We start from the raw sequence: 25900 nt of genomic DNA on the forward strand, positions 1-25900 counted from the left end.
TATTTTTTCTTCTATCTCAAAAATGACTAATTTTAAGAGGAATAGTTTTCCAACCAAGAAGGTTGCCTATGTTTATGGTGTTTCCTCTTTTCCTACCCAATCTTGCTACACAGTAAAAAAAAAAAAAATTAAAAAGATGCAAAATCATATTTTCTCAGTGGTAGTGTTTCCCTTGACTATTTGTTTATTTAAAACATTTAAAGTAATGGACTTTGTTAAACTGAGATATTTCTTAAGTTGTATGTTAGTAAATTTAAGAGAAATGTAAACAGAGACAAAAGTAGAAGGAAGTAGTTTTAACTTTGTGTTACAAACTCTGAGGTAAACTGGCTAGGTCACACAAGTCAACACACAGTCAGGCATAAGGAAAACACAACGGGTGCCCGAGCCATCGTGCGTGGCGGTCAAGGCTTCAGAGTCAAGCTTAGGACAGAGCAGTTTGGAGGACCTATTTCAGACCCACATTAAGAGAAACTTGGTTCAAAGTGTTTTTACGGGGTTATCTGGATTCTTCTGTTTGAAAAACATCACTGGTGGTCCTGGTTAGACACTAGTAAATTCACAGTTATCTTCCTGGATATCATTAATTCCCCATTTGCTTTCAGAAAGCAAACACTTAGTAGGTTGAAAACATATTTGGGAAAACGGTAGGACTCTGCAGCAATGCTGTGCGAATCTGGAATACTGTTTCTGATAAATCTCCTCTCACCTTGGAAAGAATTATTTCTACAGATTTATTTTAACTTTCCAAACGGAGCTACGGAGAAATTATGTAAGAAAACATTCCCTTTTCACACAGTAATCAAAATGTATTATGGTACTTCATTTACTGATCTATATAAGCTTCTCTACAAAACATTAGCTTGCAATAACTAGTGAAACACTGAAAATAATTCTAATGTAAATACAACTAGGAGTCTAAAAAGTGTAAAATTAAGCAATGTCTTAATTTCTTATAATCTTTGTCATCTTACAAAAGATGTACTATTGTGAATTAAATTCAAGAAATAAAGGATATCTAACATTTGAACACTAATATGCAAGGAATCTAAAATATTCCTGCTAGCTCACTAAAGTAATGACTTGTGTGAAGATGTTTCCAGTTGCTGGAATTCTTCTGCTGAGATCTGCTTGACCAGACACTGGGGAGTATAGGTTCTGACTGAATATAAATGGTCCTTCTCAGCCTGGTAAACACCTAATTATGTTAGCAATGACAGTGTAACAGCATAGTTGCCTATTTATGTACTTATTTATTAAAGACATGTGGGGAGGCAGCAAATGCCAAGCAGGGACACACTGTCCTGGTCCCCACAGGGAATTGAAGTTTGCCTGGGGAAGGGGGTCTGTGGACACATGTGAAGGAAATTGGCCTAGGGCATGTTTCACGAAGTGGGAATGCCTGCTGGTATCTTCCATAGACTGGGCCACTGCACACACAGGTAGGTGAGGGCGCTGAGACAGAGTGTGTTAGTGGGGACAAACTGGAAGGCATTGTGTGTGTCAGGCCAAGACACTCACCCATGTAGGAGGCCTGGACTGGACTAAATAGCATTCCCCATGTCCCACTGTCACACACAAAAGCTGGGGCTGTGAGGGTATGCCTGCTAGGCTAGGTCACAGTACCTGGCTATGACTGTTCCAGCAGGGTGTAAGTAAGGTCAGGCTGGGCCTCAGCACCCTCCAGAACATGAAGAACAAACCAGATCTGGGAGTCATATTCCACAGAAGACTTGCGGGCTCACCTCTGTAAGACCATAGCACCCACTCATTTACGTGGATAGCAGATGGATCAAGCTGTGATGGACCACAAAATTCACCTGACACAAACTCAGCTCACACTTGTGGCAGCCTGGAATGTGTGAAGTCTGGGTGGGGTCAGGATACAGCACTCACTGACAAATGCAAAGGCCAGGACTGAGACAGACCATGCTGCACCCACTAGCATGCATGGGATCCAGGGCTGGGGGCAGGTCTGGTAGGAAAACTTTGAGAACTCTCCTACTAAGCCACACCCCCACTGGGGAGCACAAGAGCCAGAGGTGAGGGTGGGTCCGGTCAGGCAGGGCAGCAGCATTTGTGTGCGCCAGGTCTGGGGAAAGGTTGGGCTGTGCCAAGCACATTGGTTGGTGCAGGTGAAGGACTGAAACTGACACCGCACTGGCTAGCAAACACAAGATTCAAGTCTGAGATCTCCCCAGATAAGGTGTCTTGGGGAATTTCCTAACTAAACTGCTGATCTCAGCCCCAGTCACAGGGAAAAATCTTAAGATGTGTTGTCCAACCTTGGAATTGCACGTATCAGGACTAGGCCTTCCCAGTTGCTGATGGCTGTTCCATGGACACATGCCCAAACGCACATAGAGGACATGACAGCCAGCTCATCTATCCTAGCAGGAAAACTCTCAAAACCATTCAAGTGACACCCTCGGAACACTCTTTCCCACAAAAGGATCTCTAAGATATCATCAAATGATGCCCTCTCCCTGGGTGTTAATGTAGTGTAACAGCAAGGAGAAGCCCTTTTCCTTTCCTCCCCTTTGGACACAGGAGAGACAAATAAATAAATAAATAAATAAAAACAACAACAACAACAAAAAAACCCACTAAAACATTTGCCCCATCCAGCTTCCTGCATACCTGACCCTCCCCACCCTAACCAGAGGCCCATATTAGCATGCATCCTTTTCAATTATGTAAATAATACTTCAAAAACTTAAAAATTTATAAAAACTAACCACAAAACACATTTTCTCTTATAATTTGCCATGAACATAGCCAGATATTAAGAAAGGTACAAAGGGGTAGATACAAAAGAAAAGAAAAAAAAAAAGAAGCAATCTTGAGTATTTTTTCTTACCTCTTGATCACTTCTAACACATGCAATTATTATGTATTCAATTTCTCTTTATAGGAGTTTATAAACAAACCAAATTAAAGGAGAAAACAGAAAACTTACGCTCTCAGGTATTGTTGGGAGTCCAGTTACGTCAGGGGTAATGAAGAAGGAATGCTAACCAACAGAAACGAATCACATAAAAGGGAGTTAAAATCTTAGGGCAGTACACATATCTGGGAGTAAAAAGAATGAACGCCATAGTCTGATACTTGGAATTTGCTGAATTTGAGACTCTTGAATGAGATAGCAGGTTTACATGAGATTTAATACTTTTCCCTAAAAACAGTTAAGTGTAAATTAAAAATAGTTCATTTAAAATTGACCCAAACTGAAACAAGAATTCTGGAAACATTTTAAGGTAAAAGAAGATAAAGCACAAAATTTTACAAACACACATACATTATCACACACATTATTCAATCATATACACACACACATAATATAAAGAAAGTATGAAATTATATGAATATACACAATCTAAAATTATTTTCAGTTTAGGTAGCCTAAAAAATAAAACTTCCTAACACAAAAATTTTATCAAAATCTATGAAGGTTCCTGAGTTTCTACCGCAAACAGTGAGCAATCACTCTGGTCAACATTACCCATTGTGTCATTAAGAAAGCAGCAATGAAACCATTTTTAGGAGTTTGAAACTTCTCAAAACATTGCTGTGTCTTCCGAAGTATGACCCTTCTATATCCAAAGCAAAACCATGATTCATAGTTTTATGTAAAAAGTTTCTTGTGCACATGCATTCAGGTGTCCCACAGTGCTCCCACATCAAAGCGCAATGTAATCACCGAAAGATGTTTTATTTTCTGTTCATATTAATATCCAAGATAGATTTAATATCCCACTCACACAAACATGTATTTTAAATGCCTTCACACTTAATTACTGGAAATATTTGAGAACAACTGACTCCGTCAAAAGAAGGTTGGTTAACGTGATGTAGCAGAGAGCGTTCTAGGGTGGAATAACACAGGCTTAATCACAACATGTCTGGAGGTCATGCAATCAAGAATATGATGAAAATCTCATGACGTGGATGCACATTAACATTACTACTACTGAAAATGGAGAACATGCACAAATTTGGTCTCCATTCACTATTTTTATTTGGGAAGGTTTTCAATAGTACTGCTCTTCATTAAACTTTGCCTTAAAAGGTAATATAAACAGAAAATATACGCCAAAGGATTTTGTTTAAAGACCAAAATTTGCCATTTCCCAAAGGACTGAAGTATATCTTAAAATCAAAGGAAATAAAGAAATAATTTTCCCAAATTAGTAGTGATTTTTAAAACTTAATGTCCTTTTAACTCACCGGTACTACCGAGGGCTGATCTTTCAAAACTTGCTCACTGGCAATAAATATATCTTGGTTCTTATAACACATGAGAGAAAAACGAGCATTTTACTTTTGGGGGGAAGGTTATATGAAAATTGGCTGTGTATATGATACAAATGTAACTATAATAGCCACTAAAAACACTTTATTATTATTATTATTACAAAGGTTAATTTAAATGCTGTTTTGCAAATATCATACCAAACACCCGAAAGAAATTAATTCATGTTTTGACAGCAAAGAATAGCATAGCTGTTTGGTTTTGAAATATATCTTGAATGGGCCCGGCGGCGTGGCCTAGCAGCTAAAGTCCTCGCCTTGAACACATCCCGGGATCCCATATGGGCGCCGGTTCTAATCCTGGCAGCTCCACTTCCCATCCAGCTCCCTGCTTGTGGCCTGGAAAAGCAGTCGAGGACGGCCCAATGCCTTGGGACCCTGCACCTGCGTGGGAGTGCAGGCTCCTGGTTCCCGGCTTCAGATCGGCACAGCACCGGCCATTGTGGTCACTTTGGGAGTGAATCATTGGACAGAAGATCTTCCTCTCTATCTTGCCTCCTCTGTGTATATCTGACTTTGTAATAAAATAAATAAATCTTAAAAAAAAAGAAATATATCTTGAAAGCATGACTATTTTTTTGGTTTAATCTCCTTTTTTAATTTATTCATTAATTACATTGTATTATTTGATACAGTTTCATAGTTCCTGGGATTCTCCCCATCTCTCCCCACACCCTCCCTCCATGGTGGATTCCTCCACCTTGTTGCATAACCACAGTTGAAGTTTAGTTGAGATTCCCTCTTGGCAAGCATAGACTAAACATAGAGTCCAGCATCTTATAGTCCAGTCAAGTTCATTGGCTTCTTAGGGAGACCCTGTCTGGTCTGAAGGCAGAACCAGCAGAGTATCATCCCGATCAATTAAAAGCTCCAACATACCATCAGCAACAATTAACTTCGTTATGGAATTAATTTACATAGTATTGAGTAACCAATATGTTAAAAACAAATGCGAGTTCTTAATCACATTCTGTGGAGCATGACTATTTTTAAACTTCTCATAAAATCTGATATTCCAGTGACCACTATTCACTTGCGTAGAAACAAAAGCTTCTGTGATCATCAGTTTTAATTTGGCATCAGAAGGGCCCAGCGCCATGGCCTAGTGGCTAAAGTCCTCGCCTTGAACATGCCAGAAGCCCATATGGGTGCCAGTTCTAATCCCGACAGCTCCACTTCCCATTCAGCTCTCTGCTTGTGGCCTGGGAAAGCAGTGGAGGATTGCCCAAAGCCTTGGGACCCTGCACCCGTGTGGGAGACCTGGAGGAAGTTCCTGGCTCCTAGCTTTGCCTCAGCACAGCACCGGCCGTTGCGCTCACTTGGGAAGTGAATCATCAGACGGAAGATCTTCCCCTCTGTCTGTCCTCCTCTCTGTATATCTGACTTTCCAATAAAAAGTAAATAAATCTTCAAAAAAAAATTGGCATCATAAAACCAAACATCTCTGCTGGTGGTAGAAACAAGTGTTCTAGCCCTCGATTTACTCCTCTCTAATGGCATGGGACTGGGCACACTACTACAGTCATCTGTAGAAATTATTAATGAAATTGACACAAAACTAACCGCCTGATTTTGGCAATACTTAAGATAAATGCAGAGATTTGAGAATAAAATACAATTTTTGAAAGTTAACATAGCTTTTATTCAAAAATCTAATTGTCCAACAGGTTTACATAAAAACACTGACCTTTAACCATTATTATCAAAGCAGTTAACTTCAAAATCACATGGCATTGTCACTTAACCCAGTTAGAACAGCTATTATCAGAAATACCAAAAATATGTGCTGCAAGGATGTGAAGAAAGCCAACCTCCTACACAATATTGGTGGCAATCTAAAGTAATACAGTTGTTATGGGGAACATCTGGGAGGTTGCTAAAACCAAATATAAAAACAGAACAGTCAGAAGATCCAGGAATCCCTGTTTGGGTATCTATCTAAAGAAAACAAAATCAAGATAATGGAGTTATTGGTACTCTCATGTGTATTGTGGAACTTTCACACTAGCATAGACATGGAATCAAATTAACCACCACTCAGCAAATCAGTAACTTTTTAAGGTGTAGCACACAGCCATGGTGGGGACCACCAAGCCACAGTGAGACAGACAGGAGCCACAAGCTTTGCTGTTACATTGTACAACAGGGCAACTATGGCTAAGAATGATGTACATTTCAAAACGGCTGCAAAAGAGAATTTTAAATGTTCTCCTCACAAAGAGATGACAAATGTTTATCCCGGTAGAAATGCTAATTGCTCTGATCTGATCATTGCACAATCACACACATTATTGAAACATCATCCTCTACTCCACAAACAGCTGCAGGTAGATACCAGTTTAAAAGAAAATAAAATTTATTTTAAAAAATCTATAAGAAATAGGGCTTACTTATGGAAGCAGTTGTCATATATACTGGTATATTTCAAAAGCTCAAGGAAAATTCATCTTAAAAATGAGGTTTTTGGGCCCGGCAGCGTGGCTTAGCAGCTAAAGTCCTCACCTTGAATGCACCGGGATACTGGTTCTAATCCCGGCTGCTCCACTTCCCATCCAGCTCCCTGCCGTGGCCTGGGAAAGCAGTCGAGGATGGCCCAATGCCTTGGGACCCTGCACCCGTTTGGGAGACTTGGAGGAGTTTCCTGGTTCCTGGCTTCGGATCGGCACAGCACTGGCCGTTGCGGCTCACTTGGGGAGTGAATCATTGGATGGAAGATCTTCCTCTCTGTCTCTCCTCCTCTCTGTATACCTGACTTTGTAATAAAAATTAAATAAATCTAAAAAAAAATGAGGTTTTTTGGGGGTATGAAATGGTAAATCCTTTCATAGCTTTTTCATGATATGCATTTTCTCTGAATTTTCCTAAATTTCTACTAAAATAATGTAATTACTCAAATTCCTTTAAGAAGATTATTTCAGACATAAGAAAAATATATTGCTCATTAGAGGCAAAGCTTCAATTCACCAACAAGCAGCACTTTGAAAGCAGCTGACGGTATATGGAGATACTTTGTTTCATGTGATTACCCTAACAACTTTCTCGAAATCTGACTTACCTAATGTCTCAAATGGAAACAAAGAACCATCAAGGAAAATCAACTTTTCCCTTTAACATCATCACATATCTAATGACTTATTTAAATCTAAATTCTCTATCTTTATTAAAGAGAGACACCTAGAAGTCTTTGATTTATGATTCTTACTAATAAAAGTGAAGTTTCAATGTCCAAGTACTTTTTTAAATTATTATTTATTATTGTTTTATAATACAGTTCCATAGGTTCTGGGATCCTGTCGCCCTCCCCAAGTTTCCTCCTCTCCTATTGATTTCCCCTCTAATATTACAAAGGTGGTTCTTCAAAAAAAAAGTCATAAATCCATCATTATGCTATTGAAGGGTTTCCTGACATTGCAGGCATGGACAATGTCTATCCCATGTCAGGATATTTTCTACTGTTACATTGAGAGTCCATATTTGGTCTGGATGCAGAGACATAGTGCACTATGTCTCCACATCTAATTTCCAGACATTTTTGAGACATCTTTTATAGGATATCATGTAATCCTGAGCAGAGAAATGCTTGAATTTTGAGCACAGAGATGCATTTTTACTTCTCATTAACACTGGACAACAGTTGTCCCCTACTGGAATGTGTTTTTGTCAATTCTTCAACAAACATTAGATTCAATTAATAAATACAAGGCTTTTAAAAAAATCACTACTTCTTGAAAAATTCAGATTGTTTTTTTCATTGTCTTTGACTTATCTGCTTCATTTACCCTAAACATAAACCTTGCCTTTTTCAAATGATCTACGAATCTGTTGTTCTCACCTGCTTTCCCTCCTCATTCTTTACTGGTGCTTCCACAAAGATTGTCTGGGCAAGCAGACTTGGCTTAGTCTCCACTGAGTGTTCTGCTCTTTCTTTTCTAGATCTATAATTTTATCTGCTAATGATTCCAAATACTGGTTAAAAATTCTAGGTTATCATTAGCACTGTTCAGTGCTATTCACTAGGCTATTCTGTATGCAAAGTGGACTAACCCCTCCATCGTACATTTGCCCTCTTTGAAGCACATGCCACTTCTTGTTCTTTGTGTTTCAGCTTTTTAAGATCCATTTATATTTACTGGAATGGCAGATTTACAAAGAGAAGCACAGACAGAGAAAGATCTTCCACTGCTGGTTCACTCCCTAGATCGTCGCAACAGCTGAAGCTGAGATGATCTCCTAAGCCAGGAGCCAGGAGCCTTTTCTGGGACTCCAACATTTGTGCAGAGTCCCACGGCTTTGGGCCATCCTCTACTGCTTTCCTAGGTCACAAGCAGGGAGCTGGATGGGAAGTGGAGTTAAGTGAGGCACAAACTCACACCCACATGAGGTCCTAGTGCTTGCAAGGTCAAGATTTAACCAACTGGACCATTGTGCCTGGACCAAAATCTATGCTTTAGTATCTCAAACTTTGAATACTTACAAAATCCCCCAAAATATGAATGTAGGTTTAGATATAGTGGTCACACTCCATGGATAATTTTAAGCGTAAATAACCACATGATGAACTGCAATCATATTTTTACTGCTTCATAATTATGTACTGAAGCTTATGGGAAAAAGGAATTTTTGACTCAGAATTTTAATCATTTGCTACTTTCTGCTCTAATTCATTGCTGCACACGTTGTAGTTGGGGCAATGTGTATGAACATATCTGTGTTCCTATATTATGCATTTACTTTTCCTGAAAATCAATGTTCCACACAAAAAAAATCCACAAAATTTGGTTACCTTTAATATATAACATAATTTTCTGATTCTATAATTTACCAACTACCAAAACACACACCTAATTTATATTCACAATTGTAGAGAGTCATAGCATACTATCACCTAGTTATGCTATTCGTAATAGTATCGAACTTCTCACGGAGGCAGAACTTTTTGTAAGTTTAAGAGTTCTTAACTGAGATACTGCTACGAATTAAAGAAATAATTGCTGGTTGAATACTTACCACACTCAAATTGACAGGAGTGTTGGCCTTTGGTACTGGGTGGTTATACAGAGATTCAAGAGTTTCATTCAAATCGTCCTCCTAGAATGAAAGAAAAAGCATGTTTTATAAATGACGGGTATGTGAAAATAATGCAATCAAACTTTTTGATGATAAAAAACAAGGAAAGAGAGGGGAGGGCGGAGACACGAGCTGAAGGGAAGTAAGGAGGGGAGGGCGGAGACAGGAGCTGAAGGGAGGGAGAGAGAGGGGAGGGCGGAGACAGGAGCTGAAGGGAGGGAGAGAGAGGGGAGGGCGGAGACACGAGCTGAAGGGAGGGAAAGAGAGGGGAGAGTGGAGACAGGAGCCGAAGGGAAGGAAAGGTGACAGACATCGTTCACCTTAAAAAAAAAAGTTAAAATTTTTAAAATTACATGACAAAATCCATTGTGCTTTTTCCTGAAGATGATTTTATCTAACTACTAACCACAGAAGCATCTCAAATAACTCAAACTGAAGTATCTGAACAAAGTTAATACAGAAAACATATTTAAAACTGCATAAACAAAGTAACACTTTATTTAGTGTTAGGAGGATTCCAGTGAAACAGTTAAATATGATGCTAGATTTTCTACCTTTGTCTATACCTACAATTCTATGATATACTTAAATAGCGGAATGCTAAACCCGTAACTTACTAAAAGACTATATTACTGTAATAATGGGGGGGGGAGAATGCAGGGAAAGGAAAATGGAGAGGGAGAAAAGGAAGGGAAAGGGGGAATCCCTTACCTACCAAACAGTATCATGAAAAATAATTAAAATAATTTTAAGAAGTATTAACATCCTTGTGGAAAATTATAAAATATGCTAATGCTAAACAAGCAAATATCCTAAATCATGAAGAACAAAGAGATGGAATAAAAATAGCAACATGTTTTTATAAGATCTAGAGCATTTTGTCCATTTTTGTTTTAAAGTATCAAAACTAATTTTTGAAGAACAGATAGCAGTTTAAGACTACTGCTAGTTTCATTGGGGATCCACCTTTTATTCGAGCGTTCTAAGTATTCCTTTGCTATGTAACTGCCAGTTGCTACTTGATCAATAACAAACAGAAGTAGATAAAATATACAGCTAATCTACTTTAGGATTTGCACCATAATAATGTACCTTGATATACATCTCACTTTTTCTATGTCTTAACACACAAACCAGTAATACTGCAGAAAGCTAACCTACAAAATCACCATTCTTATTTTCTCTGAATTTTTTGATGGATGCATAACACAAAGAAAAAGACAACTGTATAAAGATGGACATAATAAGTTGTAAAGGAACTAGATATCAATTATATGATTCTCATGATTCTTCCTATATAATTTGGCTATAGATTTAAATTAAAATTTAATAAATTGGGTCTCCTGAAAAAGTATACGCTCAAAATTGTCTACCGGAAATTCTCTTCAAAATGAAAGATTATATATAAACAATTTTTCTCTTGGCCTCTTACACATCGAAATTCAACACAGAAAATTGTTCACGAGGAGTTAAGTGTTTTGATATAGCTTTGGTATTGCTTTGAATGTCCCGCTTGCCATCTTGAAGCACAGATTCAAGTCCTAGCTACCCCACTTTCAATCCACCTCGGTGCTGTCCTAACGAGCCTGGGATGCAGCAGCAGAGGATGGTTCAAGTACCTGAGCTCCTGCCTCCCACATGGAAGACCTGCGAGGAGTTACAAGATACACAAAATGTATCTTAATATCACCCTAAATAGCTTATAAAATTGAAGTGACAATAAGGAGAAAAGAAAGAATTACAGTTATAAATCTACTTTTGGTTATTTAACTAAAACTATAAACTCACAATATGTGATTTCCCTTAATTTCTCTTGTTGGAAGCCAAAATTACAGGGATTAGATCAAAACTACTGGCTTTTGCATATATAGTACTGACAGCTTTGAAAACAGTATAATATTACTTAGTATTAGTTCTTCTATAAATTACCAAAGTATTCAAAATTTGAAAAAACAATGCATTTATTGTTGATTCCACAGGAACTCTCACAAAACAAAATCACCATAGGATATATGTAATTCAGAGTTTTCATTGTAAAAAAAAAAAATCCATAGCTTTATTCTCAATTATTTTTTTTTAAAAAAGACTTATTTATTTGAAAGAGTTGCACAGTGAGAGACAGAGAGACATCCTTTGGTTCATTCCCTACAAGGTCTGAAACAGCCAGGGTTGGGCCAGTCAGGAGCCGGGAGCCAGGAGCTGCTTCTGGGTCTCCCATGTGGATGCGACTACTTGGGCCATCCCCCATGGTGATCTCACACAGGGAGCCGGATAGGATGGAAAGCCACCAAGACTCAAAGAGGTGCTGCAGGCACCATCTCAACCTGATAAACCAAAGCACCAGCACCTATTACCAGTTATTGCTCTGGAAACTGAGTGACACTAGCTCTACTTAAAATCGTTTGAGTATAAAATGATTATTTGATGTCAATTTCACAGATTTAAGCAACCAAATGCAAAGAGCGACTTAGTTTACATACACATTCACAAACCCCTGGACTTTTAACAAACTGTACAACTTGCTGTTATAGCAATTCTATTTTATTGACATGCTATAAACATATTCACTAGAAGGGTAAAAGAAACACCTTTGTGAATGGCAGATTTAAATATCATTAAATAAGTTTTAAAAACTTCTGAACTTTCATTTTCAGATGGAAGAACTGGTTACCTACTGTATAGATATTACATTTTGATGAAAGTTACAGGATAGTATTAAAGAAAACTTAATTCCAATATTCTAAGCATTGAGATTATATCGTCAATTAGTTACACTTTTCATTTCTAAGGATGACATTCTGCTACTGTAGGAACATAGAATCTATGATAACTAATTCTAAAATGAGCACATTCTACCATGCTTGGTACCAGTGTAAGTCGTCGCTATTGATTTGAATATGCTAAGAATGCCAACTGGGACTGACACAGCTGGCACACTAGCCTGACCCTCAGCCTGCACGGGGTATCCCAGAGGTACAGGGTCTAGCCTTGGCCACTCTACTTCTGATCCAGCTTTTACCTAATGGCCTGGGAAAGCAGCAGCGGTTGGCCCAACCACAGGAGATCTGGAAAAAACTCATGGCCCCAGCTTTGGATGGACTCAGCTCTGTCCACTGTGGCCATTTGGGGAATGAACCAGCAGAAGGAAAATTTCTATCATTCCCTTTCTGTATCTCTGACTTTCATGTAAAATAAATAAATCTTAAAATGTGGTTAGGCTGCTGGAAGCAACCCTCACCCCTTCTCTCTCCACTTTCCCCAGATACCAGAAGGAAGAAGGAGAAGGAAGGTAGTTGTCTCATCCACTTCCCCCATTCCTCGACCCTCCCACCCTAACTGGTGGTCCACATGGACAAGCATCCCTCTCAACTATGTAAACATCGTAAAAAATAAAAAGAATTTATTCTTTAAAAAAAAGGATTATAAAGAGAGACGGCTGTAAAAGTCTGATACATGTATAAAAATACTTTGACCATATCAGCAAATTGTAAAGAAATTCACACAAGGGACCCAGCGCCATGGCCTAGCAGCTAAAGTCCTCGCCTTGAGCGCACCAGGATACCATAAGGGTGCCTGTTCTAATCCCGGCAGCCCCGCTTCCCATCCAGCTCCCTGCTTGTGGCCTGTGAAAGCAGTTGAGGATGGCCCAGAGCATTGGGATCCTGCACCCGCGTGGGAGACCTGGAGGAAGTTCCTGGCTCCTGGCTTCGTATTGGCATAGCACCGGCGGTTGCAGTCAGTTAAGGAGTGAATCATCAGACAGAAGATCTTCCTCTCTGTTTCTCTTCCTCTCTGTATATCTGGCTTTGTAATAAAAATAAATAAATCTCAAAAAAAAAAAAAAAAAGAAATTCACACAAGGAATGTCATTATGTATCAGAATCAGCGCATGTGTCTTAAAATCTTTCTTTGAGGTGCAATCTGTACTTTCCCACTGTGAGGGGAAAAAATGAAAATAAGCTCTGCTTATACATTTTGATTTTGATAACAAATAAATATTCAGTCTATTTCACTCAAAAAAAGAATGAAAATTGATTACTGTACAAAAACAAGAGTTACTTTCAGTTCACATAAACTAAGAGACTTTTCATGCTACATTTCCTCCTTACCCACTACTTAATTCAAAAATATATTTAAGCATGAGTTTAATATGAATTAAAGTGCTACCAAAGCAAAAGAACTGTTATTTCTTTATATACTCTTAGTATAATGAACAACTAATTATGGACAATTTTGATGAAAAACACCAAATAACTATAGACTAATCCTAAAAATCATTTTTATTAGGATTTTAAATGAATATATAAAATATTTTGGCTTGTTTACTTAATTCATTAGTTTTTATTTTCATAGTAGCTTATTTTCAAGTATAACTTGGAGCCAGTTAAGTCACCATCTGTAACACTGCCAGGTCACAACCTTCTTAGTAGCATTATTTGCAACAGCTAAACTGCAGATGCAAACTAAGTATCTACAGATGAATGAATAGACCTTTATAATCTATACCTAGTTCATAACAAAATACATATAACAGAATATTATTCAGCCTTAACAGCGAGGGATATTCTGACATATGCTATAAAATGGAAATGTTAAGACAATGCTAAATGAAATAAGTCAGTTATGTAAGCATATATGAAATGATGCCACTTATATTAACTACTTAGAACAGTCAGGCTCTTACAGGGAGATGGTACATGCAATATTTCAAGAAAAAAAGGAGGAGGAACATGGGTAGTTACTGTCCAATGGCTAAACCAGTAGATGTTGTTATGCATAGTTTACCACAAAAACAAAAGGGAGGACAAACGTGGCTTACCAGTTCCTTAGCCAAGTAATCTGCCAGAGTATTTAGAAGCTTGTAATATACTTCAAACCATGGCAGGTAACTGAAAAAACAAACAAACAAACAAAAAAGTTTAATGTGTACATACACATAAAACAAAATTTAGAATCAAGAAATAGGATAAAATAAACATGCAATTTGCATTTTAAAAATTAATTGACCCTGCAAAATGGAATGTTTCTCAGTAACAATTTACATATTATCTATGACTATTCCTAGGTTTCTTAAATCAGTGTCTAAAAATTCTATTAAAAGCTGTATACTACACAATTCTGGTATTCATATTGTTATCGCACTTTCATTAGAAAAAAACTAACCAATTTGAGAAGACAGCTTATTGAAAAACTAATTGGAAAGGTTTTAAAAACAAAGCAATCGGGCCCAGCGGCGTGGCCTAGCAGCTAAAGTCCTCGTCTTGAAAGCCCCGGGATCCCATATGGGTGCCGGTTCTAATCCCGGAAGCTACACTTCCCATCCAGCTCCCTGCTTGTGGCCTGGGAAAGCAGTTGAGGACGGCCCAAAGCTTTGGGACACTGCACCCGCGTGGGAGACCTGGAAGAGGTTCCTGGTTCCCGGCTTCGGATCGGCGCGTACCCCCGTTGCGGCTCACTTGGGGAGTGAACCATCGGATGGAAGATCTTCCTCTCTGTCTCTCCTCCTCTCTGTATATCTGGCTTTCCAATAACAATAAAATCTTTAAAAAAAAAAAAAACCAAAGCAATCACGGTCATTTATCGTTTAACCATGGAGACACATTCTGAAGGACTATGTCTGTCATCATGTGGTTTTCCTGTTCTGTGACCATCACACAGGATCACTACGCAACCTGCAAAGGTAGTGTATCAAGTTTATACAAAATTCCATTAAAAGATAAGCTTGCTTTCATGTAAAAAGAAATGGAAAGTCATATACAGTTTGGAGGAATATTCATATTGCAGTAATTCTACAAACATAATTCCATACCCCATCAATAATTTTATTTATTTTTTACACATAAAAACAAACTTAGATTTTAATTCCCTCTTTCCATGAACATTCTGAAATACTCTAACCTTACAGGAAGGACCACAAGTAAATGCCATCTATTGTGGATTAAAATGTGACTGGACACTGAACACGTATTGCTTATTAAATGTTACTAAATTGAGTGTCTAACCATTTATCTGGAAATAATAATTAATTAGCTATTCAAAATTGAAAACAGATATCAACAGTAGTATTAGGAAGCCTAGCGATCACTACGCTAAATAGAGCGAGTCATGCCAAGGCAGGTTCTCTCATCTCGGAGGAAAAGAACACACAGAGAACACAAACACTGTGTCAATGTCATACTATGTGATACAAAAATATTACTTCACCAAAATGTGACAATATGAGGTGTTTTTTTTTAACTTCATCACTGTTGTCATGACTGTCATATTTTGTGACATTAACAACCCTGTTTTTAGGAAAAAAAATAGTTTATACATACATGTAGATATCATATAGCTCTTTTTTCCTTCCCACCTTTATCCCCCCATTATCACTATGTTATAGCTCCCTAGTATGAGTTACAAGTTTAACTTTCTGACATTTAAGTGTATCATGACATAAGTACGGGCAAAGGTAGAAAACCTAGTACTGTAATAGAGGGATATTCATAAGTTTCATTTGGGAGTCCTCCTTTTATTCAGGAGTAAAGTCGCTTACTGACACCGTACTTCCCATTATGCTTGTCTCACTTGAACAAACCATTAACGAACATTAATATGTATGTTAATATATAGCTATATGTACATATGTATATATTTGCATATACTATATAAGTATTTTCTGTGCTTAGCAAATTAACTGTCTTATATCAGCTGTCCTTTATCAGGGCAAATACATGATAATTGTGCTTTTGAGGCTGGCTTAGTTTTCCCAGCACAGATTCCAGCTTAACATTTTGTTGACAACAGTAAGATTTCATTTTTCTTTATGGATGAGTGGTATTCCACCGAGTAGATGTACCAGTTTCTTAATCCAATCCTGTTTCAATAGGCATCTGAGTTTATCTTCTGTCTTAACTATGGAAAATTGTGCTGCTACAAATCTAGGGTTGAAGGCCACTCTTAAATGTAGATTCCGGTTCCTTTGGACTTCTTCCCAGGAGCGAGATGCCTCAGCCACGTTCCGGCCAGGTCTGGGCACTATTCACACTGACTTCCAAGGCGATTCACTTTCTCAGCCACAGTGAATTGGGGTTGTTTTACTCACATCCTCACCAACTGCGGTTTGCTGATTTTTCTTACGTGCGCCATTTGCACTGGAGTCAGATGGATTCTCACTGTAGTTTTAATTGAATCTCCTTAGCACTCAGGGAACATGACCATTTTTTTCATCCAGGTATTAGCTTTTTTAATTTCATTTTTTGAGAAATATCTCTTCTTTTCCTTTGCCCATTTCTTAACAGGGATATTTGGTTTTTACCATTGAGTACCTGGAGCTCTTTGTGAATACTGGATATGTGTTGACTGCATCCTCACTTCACTGCCCATTCTCCTTGTACAGTTTAATTGCTTGCGCTTTTGGTGTCTCCAATTCAAATACAGTTAAAAGATAAAATTAAAAAAAAAAAATAGTCTCAGCATTCTCCCAATGAACTCCCATGGTGGCTGCAGTAGCATACGCTCCCACCAACAGTGGAATACGGTACCTTTTTATTTGTATTTCAACTTAACCGAAGAATTCAAAACAGCACTTTCTAAGCCAACTACTTTGTCCACATGGAATGTTTTGATGAAATATTGGGGTAGGATGTGGGCACTTAGCCTGACAGTTAAAAATAGTTAGTTACAAGTTACCAACTCGGGTTCCAGGTTCCAGTTACTTGCTAATTCTGACTCTGGGAAGCAAAGGAGATTGTGCAAGTACTGGGTCCCTGCCCTCCAACTGGGAGACCTCAACTGATTTCCCAGTTTCCGTTGTGGGCATTCTTTCCAATGAATACATTTAAAAAAAAAAAGTTTGGACAGATTCTTTCAAACATCAACTACAGCCTTCCCTGTTCACTGCAGAACATAGGCTAGCCACACACAGGATGCCTGTGTGAACACGGACTGGTCCTGAGGGACAGCAATCTCTCGGTGAAGAATATATTTCATTCATTCTCTTTTTTTTTTTAAGATTTATTTTATGTTTTTGTTAGAAAGTCAGATACACAGAGATAAGGAGAGACAGAGAGGAAGACCTTGGGTACAATGATTCATTTCCCAAACAGCCGCAACGGCCAGAGCTGCGTAGATCCAAAGCCAGGAGCCCGGAGTCTCTTTCAGGTCTCCCACATGGGTATGGCGTCCTAAGGCTTTGGGCCAGCTTCAACTGCTTTCCCAGGACACAAACAGGGAACTGGATGGGAAGCTGGGCTGCTGGGACTAGAACTGGCATCCATATGGAATCCCAGTGCATGCAACGCGAGGCCTTTAGCTGTTAGACTACTGCACAGGGCACTCATTCATTCTTTTTGATGAACAAAAAACATGTACCAAACGAGAACTACTCTGTAGCTTGGCCACACTTCTAAAAATTTCATGATGGAAAGGACAGTTGCGGTGATAAACAACATTAACTAGAGCATACATGTAAACTGGCTACTTTAGGTTACAGGCATATTGTATGTCTTCAATAATGTTGTTGATATTGCTGTTAATTAATAATGTGCCAACCTAAAATAAATCTGAGATAGTTCAACTAAGGTCTGAATTTCTTGGTACCCATTAATATGAAAAGAACCGCAATTTCAGACATTCAATTTTCAGTATGTAACAAGCTAGACAGTGTCTCTGCCTGTGAACGTGGCCGGTAACGGTGACCTGGAGCGCCATTCTCCCCACAGTCATGCACCTAACAGCTTTCTCTCATATGACTCCTACGTAGTCCTTGTAGTTGAAAAAAAAAAGCACAACCCCTGATATGAAAGAACTACTAAACAGAAAATCCTACTGCCCTAACTTTTTATCTCACAAGAGCATGGCCCAGGATCTAACGTTTTAACTAGCTTCCATGATACATTAAATCTAAAATTGTAACAATAACATCTTGAGTTTTAAGAAAAGTATCCCAAAAACCTTTGATTGAATATATACTTAGGCATAAAACAAATAACATAAAGTTTACCTTGCTAGGGCAAGAAAAGTCACTCTCATGATTTTATTTTAGTAGTTTCTTAGGTATTTCTAAACAGTATAAATTCAAAGCAAGTTTTTAAATATGCAAATTCTTAAACTCACTAATAGTAAGATCAAATGTTTTTCAAATGTTTTTCACTAAGTTTTACAATATCAAAGACATTGAAAATCTATTCTATAACAGTATTTTTTAAACTTTCTAGGAAAGTTTAAAAAATACTTGTATATACTGTAGTATCCGAATAAGAAATTTTACTTGAATTTTTAAAAATTTAAAATGAAATTTCCTTACCAAAGAATCACCATGACCCTAAAATCCTGCAAACTTATATAACCGAAAAAACTAACACATTCAGATAAATTATTTTAAAGCAAAAGACAGGAGATTAAAATTCAATTGCAGATTTTTTCCTCAGTTTTCCGTGAAGACAAATGTGTGCATAAAATTGTGTATTGCTATGGCAGTAGGAAGACTCCCCGACTCTTGTACTTCCACTTACAGAGCTGATAAAACTTTTACATCCAAAAGTTAAAGGTTAAATAAAGGAAAGGAAATGACTTCTGTCAAACAGTCAGGTAGCCACTAACACTCTAAGCAATCAGAGGGAAACTAAGTTAGAGTAATCAAATAAAACCAAGGAAGCTGCCCTTCCGTAGGAAAAACGTGCAATGTCTAGAGGCTGTTTTTCTGTCTGGAAAATTGACACAAAATGTGTAAAATTGAAACATTCTGCTTCTAGAGGATTTGCTCAAAGAAAGAGTATGAAAGTTTCAAGTTTGGAATGAGTTAAAGGGGGCAGCAAAACTACAAAGGGCCTAATCATAAACCTGTCTTCCTTAGTAGAGGATTTCATTTTGAACCCGTGGCGACAATTTTATAGTTGTAAAATTACATTAATCAAATTAGAGGGAAAAGTTATTTCTTGCATTTTTGCTAGCACGTGAAAGTAATTTTAAATGCAAACAATAACAAAATTTGAATTAGTAATATCTGAATTATTTGGAAATCTTGTTTGATCAAAATAGACATTACAGAAGTAATTAAAGCATATAGCTGCAAGTTTAAATACCAATTTTTACATTGAATAGGCTTAAACTCCAATATTTCTTCTAAAGAGCAAACAGAATGAACCAACCTAACAAAGCATTAAATCCCAAGTCTTACAAAAACATGTTTTTGAATAGCACTGTGGAAAGACTTCTAATTTCCTCACTTCTAACTCAAAGATCAATCTAAATTACTTTGAAGTTTCAGCATCAACCAGGAGTAGAGTGAATTTTACATGTTATACATGAACTTTTCAGCTAAGAACTCTAAGGAATACAGTAGTTTTCTGGGTAAAACATATCAATCACTTAGCAAATCACCGTGCATTAAAACCAACACAAAATGAAGCAGCTGTTATATTGCTGCCATCAGTAGTACTATTAACATGCTCAGTTTAGAAGTCTGCTAGTCAAGAAATTCAACAAAGTTGCTTCTCACTTGCACTAATGAAAATGCTCTATCAATTTGTTCTTTATTTCACTTTATGCTAAATTATTTTACATTTCTTCAATGTACATTATTTTCATTATTTTTTACACTTTTAAGGACCTAACTTTAAACTGTTCAAACTCAACAAACAAGAAAAACTTGGAGATGCTTTTCTTTTAAAAGTTTTGATCATTAAAACAAAAATTCACACATTATACGCTAACATACAAATGAGAATTTTTTTGCAAAGATACAGTTGGCAACAAAAGAAAAAACAGGGTTTAGGATGTGGTAAACACAACAGAAGAAGTATTCATTAATATCCTAGAATCTTAATTCAAAATAAATCTACTTAAATATAAATGCAGCAATTTTGCACAGGAGATGGCATTAAAATGGTCTTAAAATATATTTCAGGTACATATATAAGTAATTCGTTAAATAAAGAAGTCTGTAATCAATATGACTGTGGATGAAGAACTACATGTTAGTAATGATAGAGAGGAACTAGGTGGGGGGGAATTGGGGAGGGGATAAGGGAATATGGAACTGTATCATAAAATGATAATAATAATAATAATAAAATGTAAAAAAAAAGTCTGTAATCAGATTCAAAGGAAATCACCATTGCACAAGATTTCAACTGAGAAGAAAAGGTCACTTGGAAGATTAAGAATGTACAAAGCCTCCAGACATGTTATGGATGGAAACCACTCTAACTTCATGAACTTGTTTTCAGTCCACCCACTCATTTTAGAAATTGTAACTAGAGACTACAGTTAGCTCTTAGCTTAATATCCTACAGAAAATTTTAAGTGTGTTTAAACAAAGTCTATGGAAATAAATTAGAAGTAAATATCAGAATAAACACAGATTTTTGTGCCAAATAAAAATGGCTTTTATTTTCTTTTTCTATAATAGACAAAGTGCTTTTATTATCAGGAAACATAGTCAAAATCATATTTTTGTACTTGATTTTGCAAGTAATTTGTGATATTTCTCAAAGTTTAGTAGTATGGATTCGAACACCAAGATGTCCTTCGAAACGCAGTACAAGCATGAAGCCTGAGGCTTTGAGAAGCTGCTGGTAACACTCAGGGTACTTCTCTCAGACACCTTTGGAAGAAGCACTCTGTAGGTAGTGAGTCATAAATAAACAAAGCCTTTCAGTTGATGCTCGATTGCTGCATTATAAAAGGATAACCACACCTTTCCTTCTAAACCCTCTTTAAAATATTACTAGCTATTCCAATTTGTTTTATATTGAAATAAAACTAAAACTTTTTCCTAGCATTTCTTAGGGTACAGGGAGATATTTCAAACTGTGTTGCTTGAAAGAGGGGAAAAAAAGGACAGGATGTAAGTTTTAAGTGCTGTATCATTTCTTCAACCATTTCACAAAGAATTTCCACAACAATGAACGTTTTGTGTTGAAATTATTGGAAAACACTAATACCTTGGTCCAAGACTAGGGATATATCCTTTTTATCGCAAAGGTCACTCTCTCACTCTGCAGTCCCAAATGTGAAGGGACCAATAAACCCTGTCCTCCCACCTGTTCTTAGCTATGATCCACTCAGAGTCCTGCACTGCCTAAGCTAGAACACTCTATCAAGAGAATTTCACATTTTACAAACTTCAACATGAATCAAAATGTTCACAGAAAAAGCATATTTTAAAAATAACAATATACGGATTTAAAGAATGTTGTGACAAAATAAACTTACCTCTTAAATTCCATTTTTCCATGAACTTGTTGGAGCACCCTTGAGCACATTCTAACTGACAAAAAATGATCTGGTAAAATCCCCACCAACGTACTATTACATTTATAGTTTAATGTTAATACTTTTGCGCTGTATAATGACAACAACTCAAAATTTTAGAAAATTAAAAAAAAAACTAATTGACAGGGTTTTTGTTGGTTGGGAAAAAAATGAATAAAGGCAAGAGGTACAGGACCAGCCTGTGGCAAGGCGGACGGGGGCGCCACCTCACTACCAGTGTGCCATATGAGTGCCAGTTCAAGAGCTGGCTGCTCCAATACGAACCTAGCCCCCCTTTGATGTGCTAGGAAGGCAGGTAATGATGCAGTGAGCACGTGGTCCCTACCACTCACATGGGATACCTGGACAGAGTTCTGATTTCCTCCTTCAGCCTGATCCAGTCATGATCATTTGAGCCAATTTGTGAATCAGTACATAGGAGATTTTGTTCTCTTTGACTCTCTCTTACTCTCCCTCTGTCTGCACCTCTTTCAAAAAGGCTATTTAAAAATAAGATAAACAAAATTGTGTCTATACTCTACTAGAATATATACATTCAGATCAACATGGAATTACTTGTTTTTAATAGCATTTTCTAAATTATATGCCACTTACATATGTAGACAATTTTATTTCTAAACATAAAATCAAACAGTACTATAAAATATCATTAACAATTTCAAGCCAGAATATTTATTTATATATGATTTTTTTCCTAACAGATCAATAACATTCCACTTAAGCATTCATTCACTTATTTGGAAAATGTCTATTAAAATTATTGAAGAGTTCATTATGTGTCAGGAGCTGTTATAGACCCTGGGATAATAAGAGCAGAAAAACAAAAACTTTGCCCTTGAGAAGAAAACATTCTGAATTGGGGCAGAGGGGCCACAGCACAGAGGAGTTGTCAGCAAATGGGTCATAACATACCTAATCAACTCCTACTGAGAGATATGCATGTTCTCGTTTCCTTAACTTACGCCTCAGTTTGTTAGCTGATAGGTACAATTGTTTATATTTATTGCATAAAAGATGATGTTGTGAGGAACATATGTTTTGTGGAATGACTATTTCTAGCTACTTAATTTTTTTTCCGACTATACACCAGGTAAAAACAAGTCACTTCGCTCACATTCTTCTGCTTTGTCTTGGTAGTATACCAGGATCTGAAAATATGGAATCAAGGAATATGAAATTTCTAAAATCGAACAGGTATCAGATTTCTCTTTGAAACGTGAGGTCTTCTCACAGCCCTTCGGTAGTCAATGCTGTGCCCTTCTCCTCGTGGTGTTAAAAAGACATTTTCATTTCTGTCAATCTTGAGATTCTCATTCCATTTACCTCTGGTGAGGGTACGAACACCACCCATCATTCCCACCGCTTGCCTATGAGTACGTTACTCAGATGCTAAGCTTATTTTTTCTATAGCTTTTGGAATGAACTTGTAGTGATTATTATGTATTTGGATATTAACCCACTGTTACAGTGCCAATAAATATATTCCTGGCAGCTTATTTTCTTCTTCTAAATTTTCTTTACATATTTGTCACCAAACAGAAATTTTCATTAGTTTATGCTCAAATACACCAATCATTCAGGTTCAACTTGCATTATTAGATATATAAAAGATTTCCCTGCTATAGTCATTTGTTAAAAGTCAACAATATACATTTTTAATATTTATAACTTATTTGAGAGACAGAGAAGATCCCCACCCAGTGGTTCATCCCCCCAGTGCTCATAATAGCCAGGGATACGTGGAGACAACTAACAGAAGCTAGGAACTCCAGCCAGGTCTCCCAACACTGCCGGCAGGACGCAGACCACCTGAGGCACCACCATGCTCTCAGAGTCAGCCCTGGGAGGACGCAGGTCACCTAGCCATACCATGACCTCAGAGTCAGCCCTGGGAGGACGCAGGCCACCTGAGGCACCACCATGTCCTCAGAGTCAGCCCCGGCAGCACGCAGGTCACCTGAGCCACCACCATGCTCTCAAAGTCAGCCCCGGGAGGACGCAGACCACCTGAGCCACCACCATGTCCTCAGAGTCAGCCCCGGGAGGACGCAGACCACCTGAGCCACCACCATGCTCTCAGAGTCAGCCCTGGGAGGACGCAGACCACCTGAGCCACCACCATGCTCTCAGAGTCAGCCCCGGCAGCACGCAGGTCACCTGAGCCACCACCATGCTGTCCTCAGAGTCAGCCCCGGCAGCACGCAGGTCACCTGAGCCACCACCATGTCCTCAGAGTCAGCTCTGGGAGGACGCAGGTCACCTGAGCCATACCATGACCTCAGAGTCAGCCCTGGGAGGACGTAGCTCACCTGAGCCACCACCATGCTCTCAGAGTTAGCCCCGGCAGCACGCAGGTCACCTGAGCCACCACCATGTCCTCAGAGAAGCCCTGGGAGGACGCAGGCCACCTGAGCCACCACCATGTCCTCAGAGTCAGCCCCGGGAGGACGCAGGTCACCTGAGCCACCACCATGTCCTCAGAGTCAGCCCCGGCAGAGAGCCTATAAACAGGAGGCAAAGCTGGGAATATGGTTCAGTAACTCCAACATGGGATGTGGAGTTACCTCAACCATTAGCCAAAACATGTAGAGTTTTATCATCCTACTACATCTAGGATTTTCTAACACATTTAGAATGGCATCATTCTTCTCAATAATTGCAAAAATAAATAGAAAGTGGACCCAGCATGGTAGCCTAGTGGCTAAAGTCCTTGCCTTGCAGGCACCAGGATCTCATATGGATGCCGGTTCTAAACTCAGTAGCCCTGCTTCCCATTCAGCTTTCTGCTTGTGACCTGGGAAAGCACTTGAGGACAGGCTAAAGCCCTGGGACCCTGCACCCGTGTGGGAGACCCGGAATAGGATCCTGGCTTCTGGCTTTGAATCAGTGCAGCTCTGGGCGCAGCGGTCACTTGGAGAGTGAATTATCAGATGGAAGATCTTCCTCTCTGTCTTTCCTTCTCTCTGTATATCTCACTTTGCAATAAAATTTTTTTCAATAAAAATAACTAAATAGAAAGATCATCAAACTGAGTGGACAATCCAATACCCAAAGCATCAGCATTCTTTTCACTCCTCTAACTGAAGCATTTGCAAAGATTCGTCAAACACCAGTTACAGCTCTAACAAACATTTACTTACCCACCACAACTTTCTGAATTGCTGAATTCTGTAACATCTGAATTCTGTTTGTTCAAAACCTATGCTCTAAATCAGCTGTTCTCAAAGCACACAATCTATGCTGACAGCAATTGGAATGTCACTACAATTTTAAAACATAAATATTTTCTAGCTTCTCCCATTTCCTCTGCACTTTCCTTTTCCCAACCCAGCCCCTCCTCCTCTCCCTGTGTCAATCTGCCTTTCAAACCAGCAAGAAAATCTTTTCTTTAAAAAAAAAAAAAGATTCATTTATTTTTACTTCAAAGGCAGGTTTTCAGGAGAAGGAGAAATATAGAGAGAAAGATCCTCTATCCACTGGGTTCATTCCCAAATGGCTGCACTACCTGAGCTGAGCTGACTTGAAGCCAAGATCCAGGATCCAATAATCAAGAGCTTCTTCCAGGTTTCCCACACAGGCGCAGGGTCCCAAGAATTTGAGCCATCCTCCACTGTTTTCCCAGGTCATAAGCAGGAAGCTGGATGAGAAGTGGAGCAGCTGGGACTCAAACCAGTGCCCATATGAGATGCCAGCACTTGAAGTCAAAAGTGCTTTTTAGGCATGGCACCAGCCCCAGTAATATTTGAAAAAAAAAAAAAAGACTCCACTACATCCAGGTGTTACTATACACGTACAGGTTTGAGAACCAGACAGAAGAATAACTTGGCCACTTAACTGCTTCAGAGTCAGTTTCCTACAAGTTAGTAACATGTGAACTGCATATAAGGATTCTATATTAATCTCTCAGCCACTTAATGAATGTTTGAGGTAATTATTTATGGTACTATTTCGATAAAAACTATGTTTTTTTAAATTTAAACAGAAATTTTTAAAAATGTTTATTCTACATGCAAATTCAGACACTATTCTAGACATTCACCACATATTTACTAGTTATTAATAGGTTCAATGTATTCAAAATATTTTAAGAGCTCGAAACAAAGAAAAAACTCGAGACTAATATTACATAACATTGGAAACTCAGTTCAGAGGCATATTACTAAATTAAGATTCACATATTATGAAAACTGAGTATAGTTTCAAATGTGCCAACAAAAACAAGACAGAAAGGTTTGTTCAAGTGTGGGTGGGTGTGAGAAAGGGA

At 38.1% G+C, this 25900-nt stretch overlaps 1 protein-coding gene across 2 annotated transcripts in view; it reads right to left on the reverse strand.

Annotated features, from left to right (window-relative positions):
• The window catches only part of DENND1B (DENN domain containing 1B), a 234296-nt gene that overhangs the window by 116410 nt on the left and 91986 nt on the right, over nt 1-25900 (reverse strand). Inside the window, exons 6-9 of one of the 2 annotated variants that reach the window (XM_058668968.1) lie at nt 14198-14267; nt 9319-9399; nt 4228-4287; nt 2960-3013 (exon numbers count right to left, since the gene is read on the reverse strand). In XM_058668968.1, the coding sequence (XP_058524951.1) occupies nt 2960-3013; nt 4228-4287; nt 9319-9399; nt 14198-14267 (265 nt within the window). The remainder of the gene's footprint in view (nt 1-2959; nt 3014-4227; nt 4288-9318; nt 9400-14197; nt 14268-25900) is intronic. The other variant, XM_058668967.1, reaches the window with a different exon arrangement.

Source organism: Ochotona princeps, chromosome 10, assembly GCF_030435755.1.
Source record: "Ochotona princeps isolate mOchPri1 chromosome 10, mOchPri1.hap1, whole genome shotgun sequence".
In the NCBI taxonomy this organism is placed as follows: domain Eukaryota; kingdom Metazoa; phylum Chordata; class Mammalia; order Lagomorpha; family Ochotonidae; genus Ochotona; species Ochotona princeps.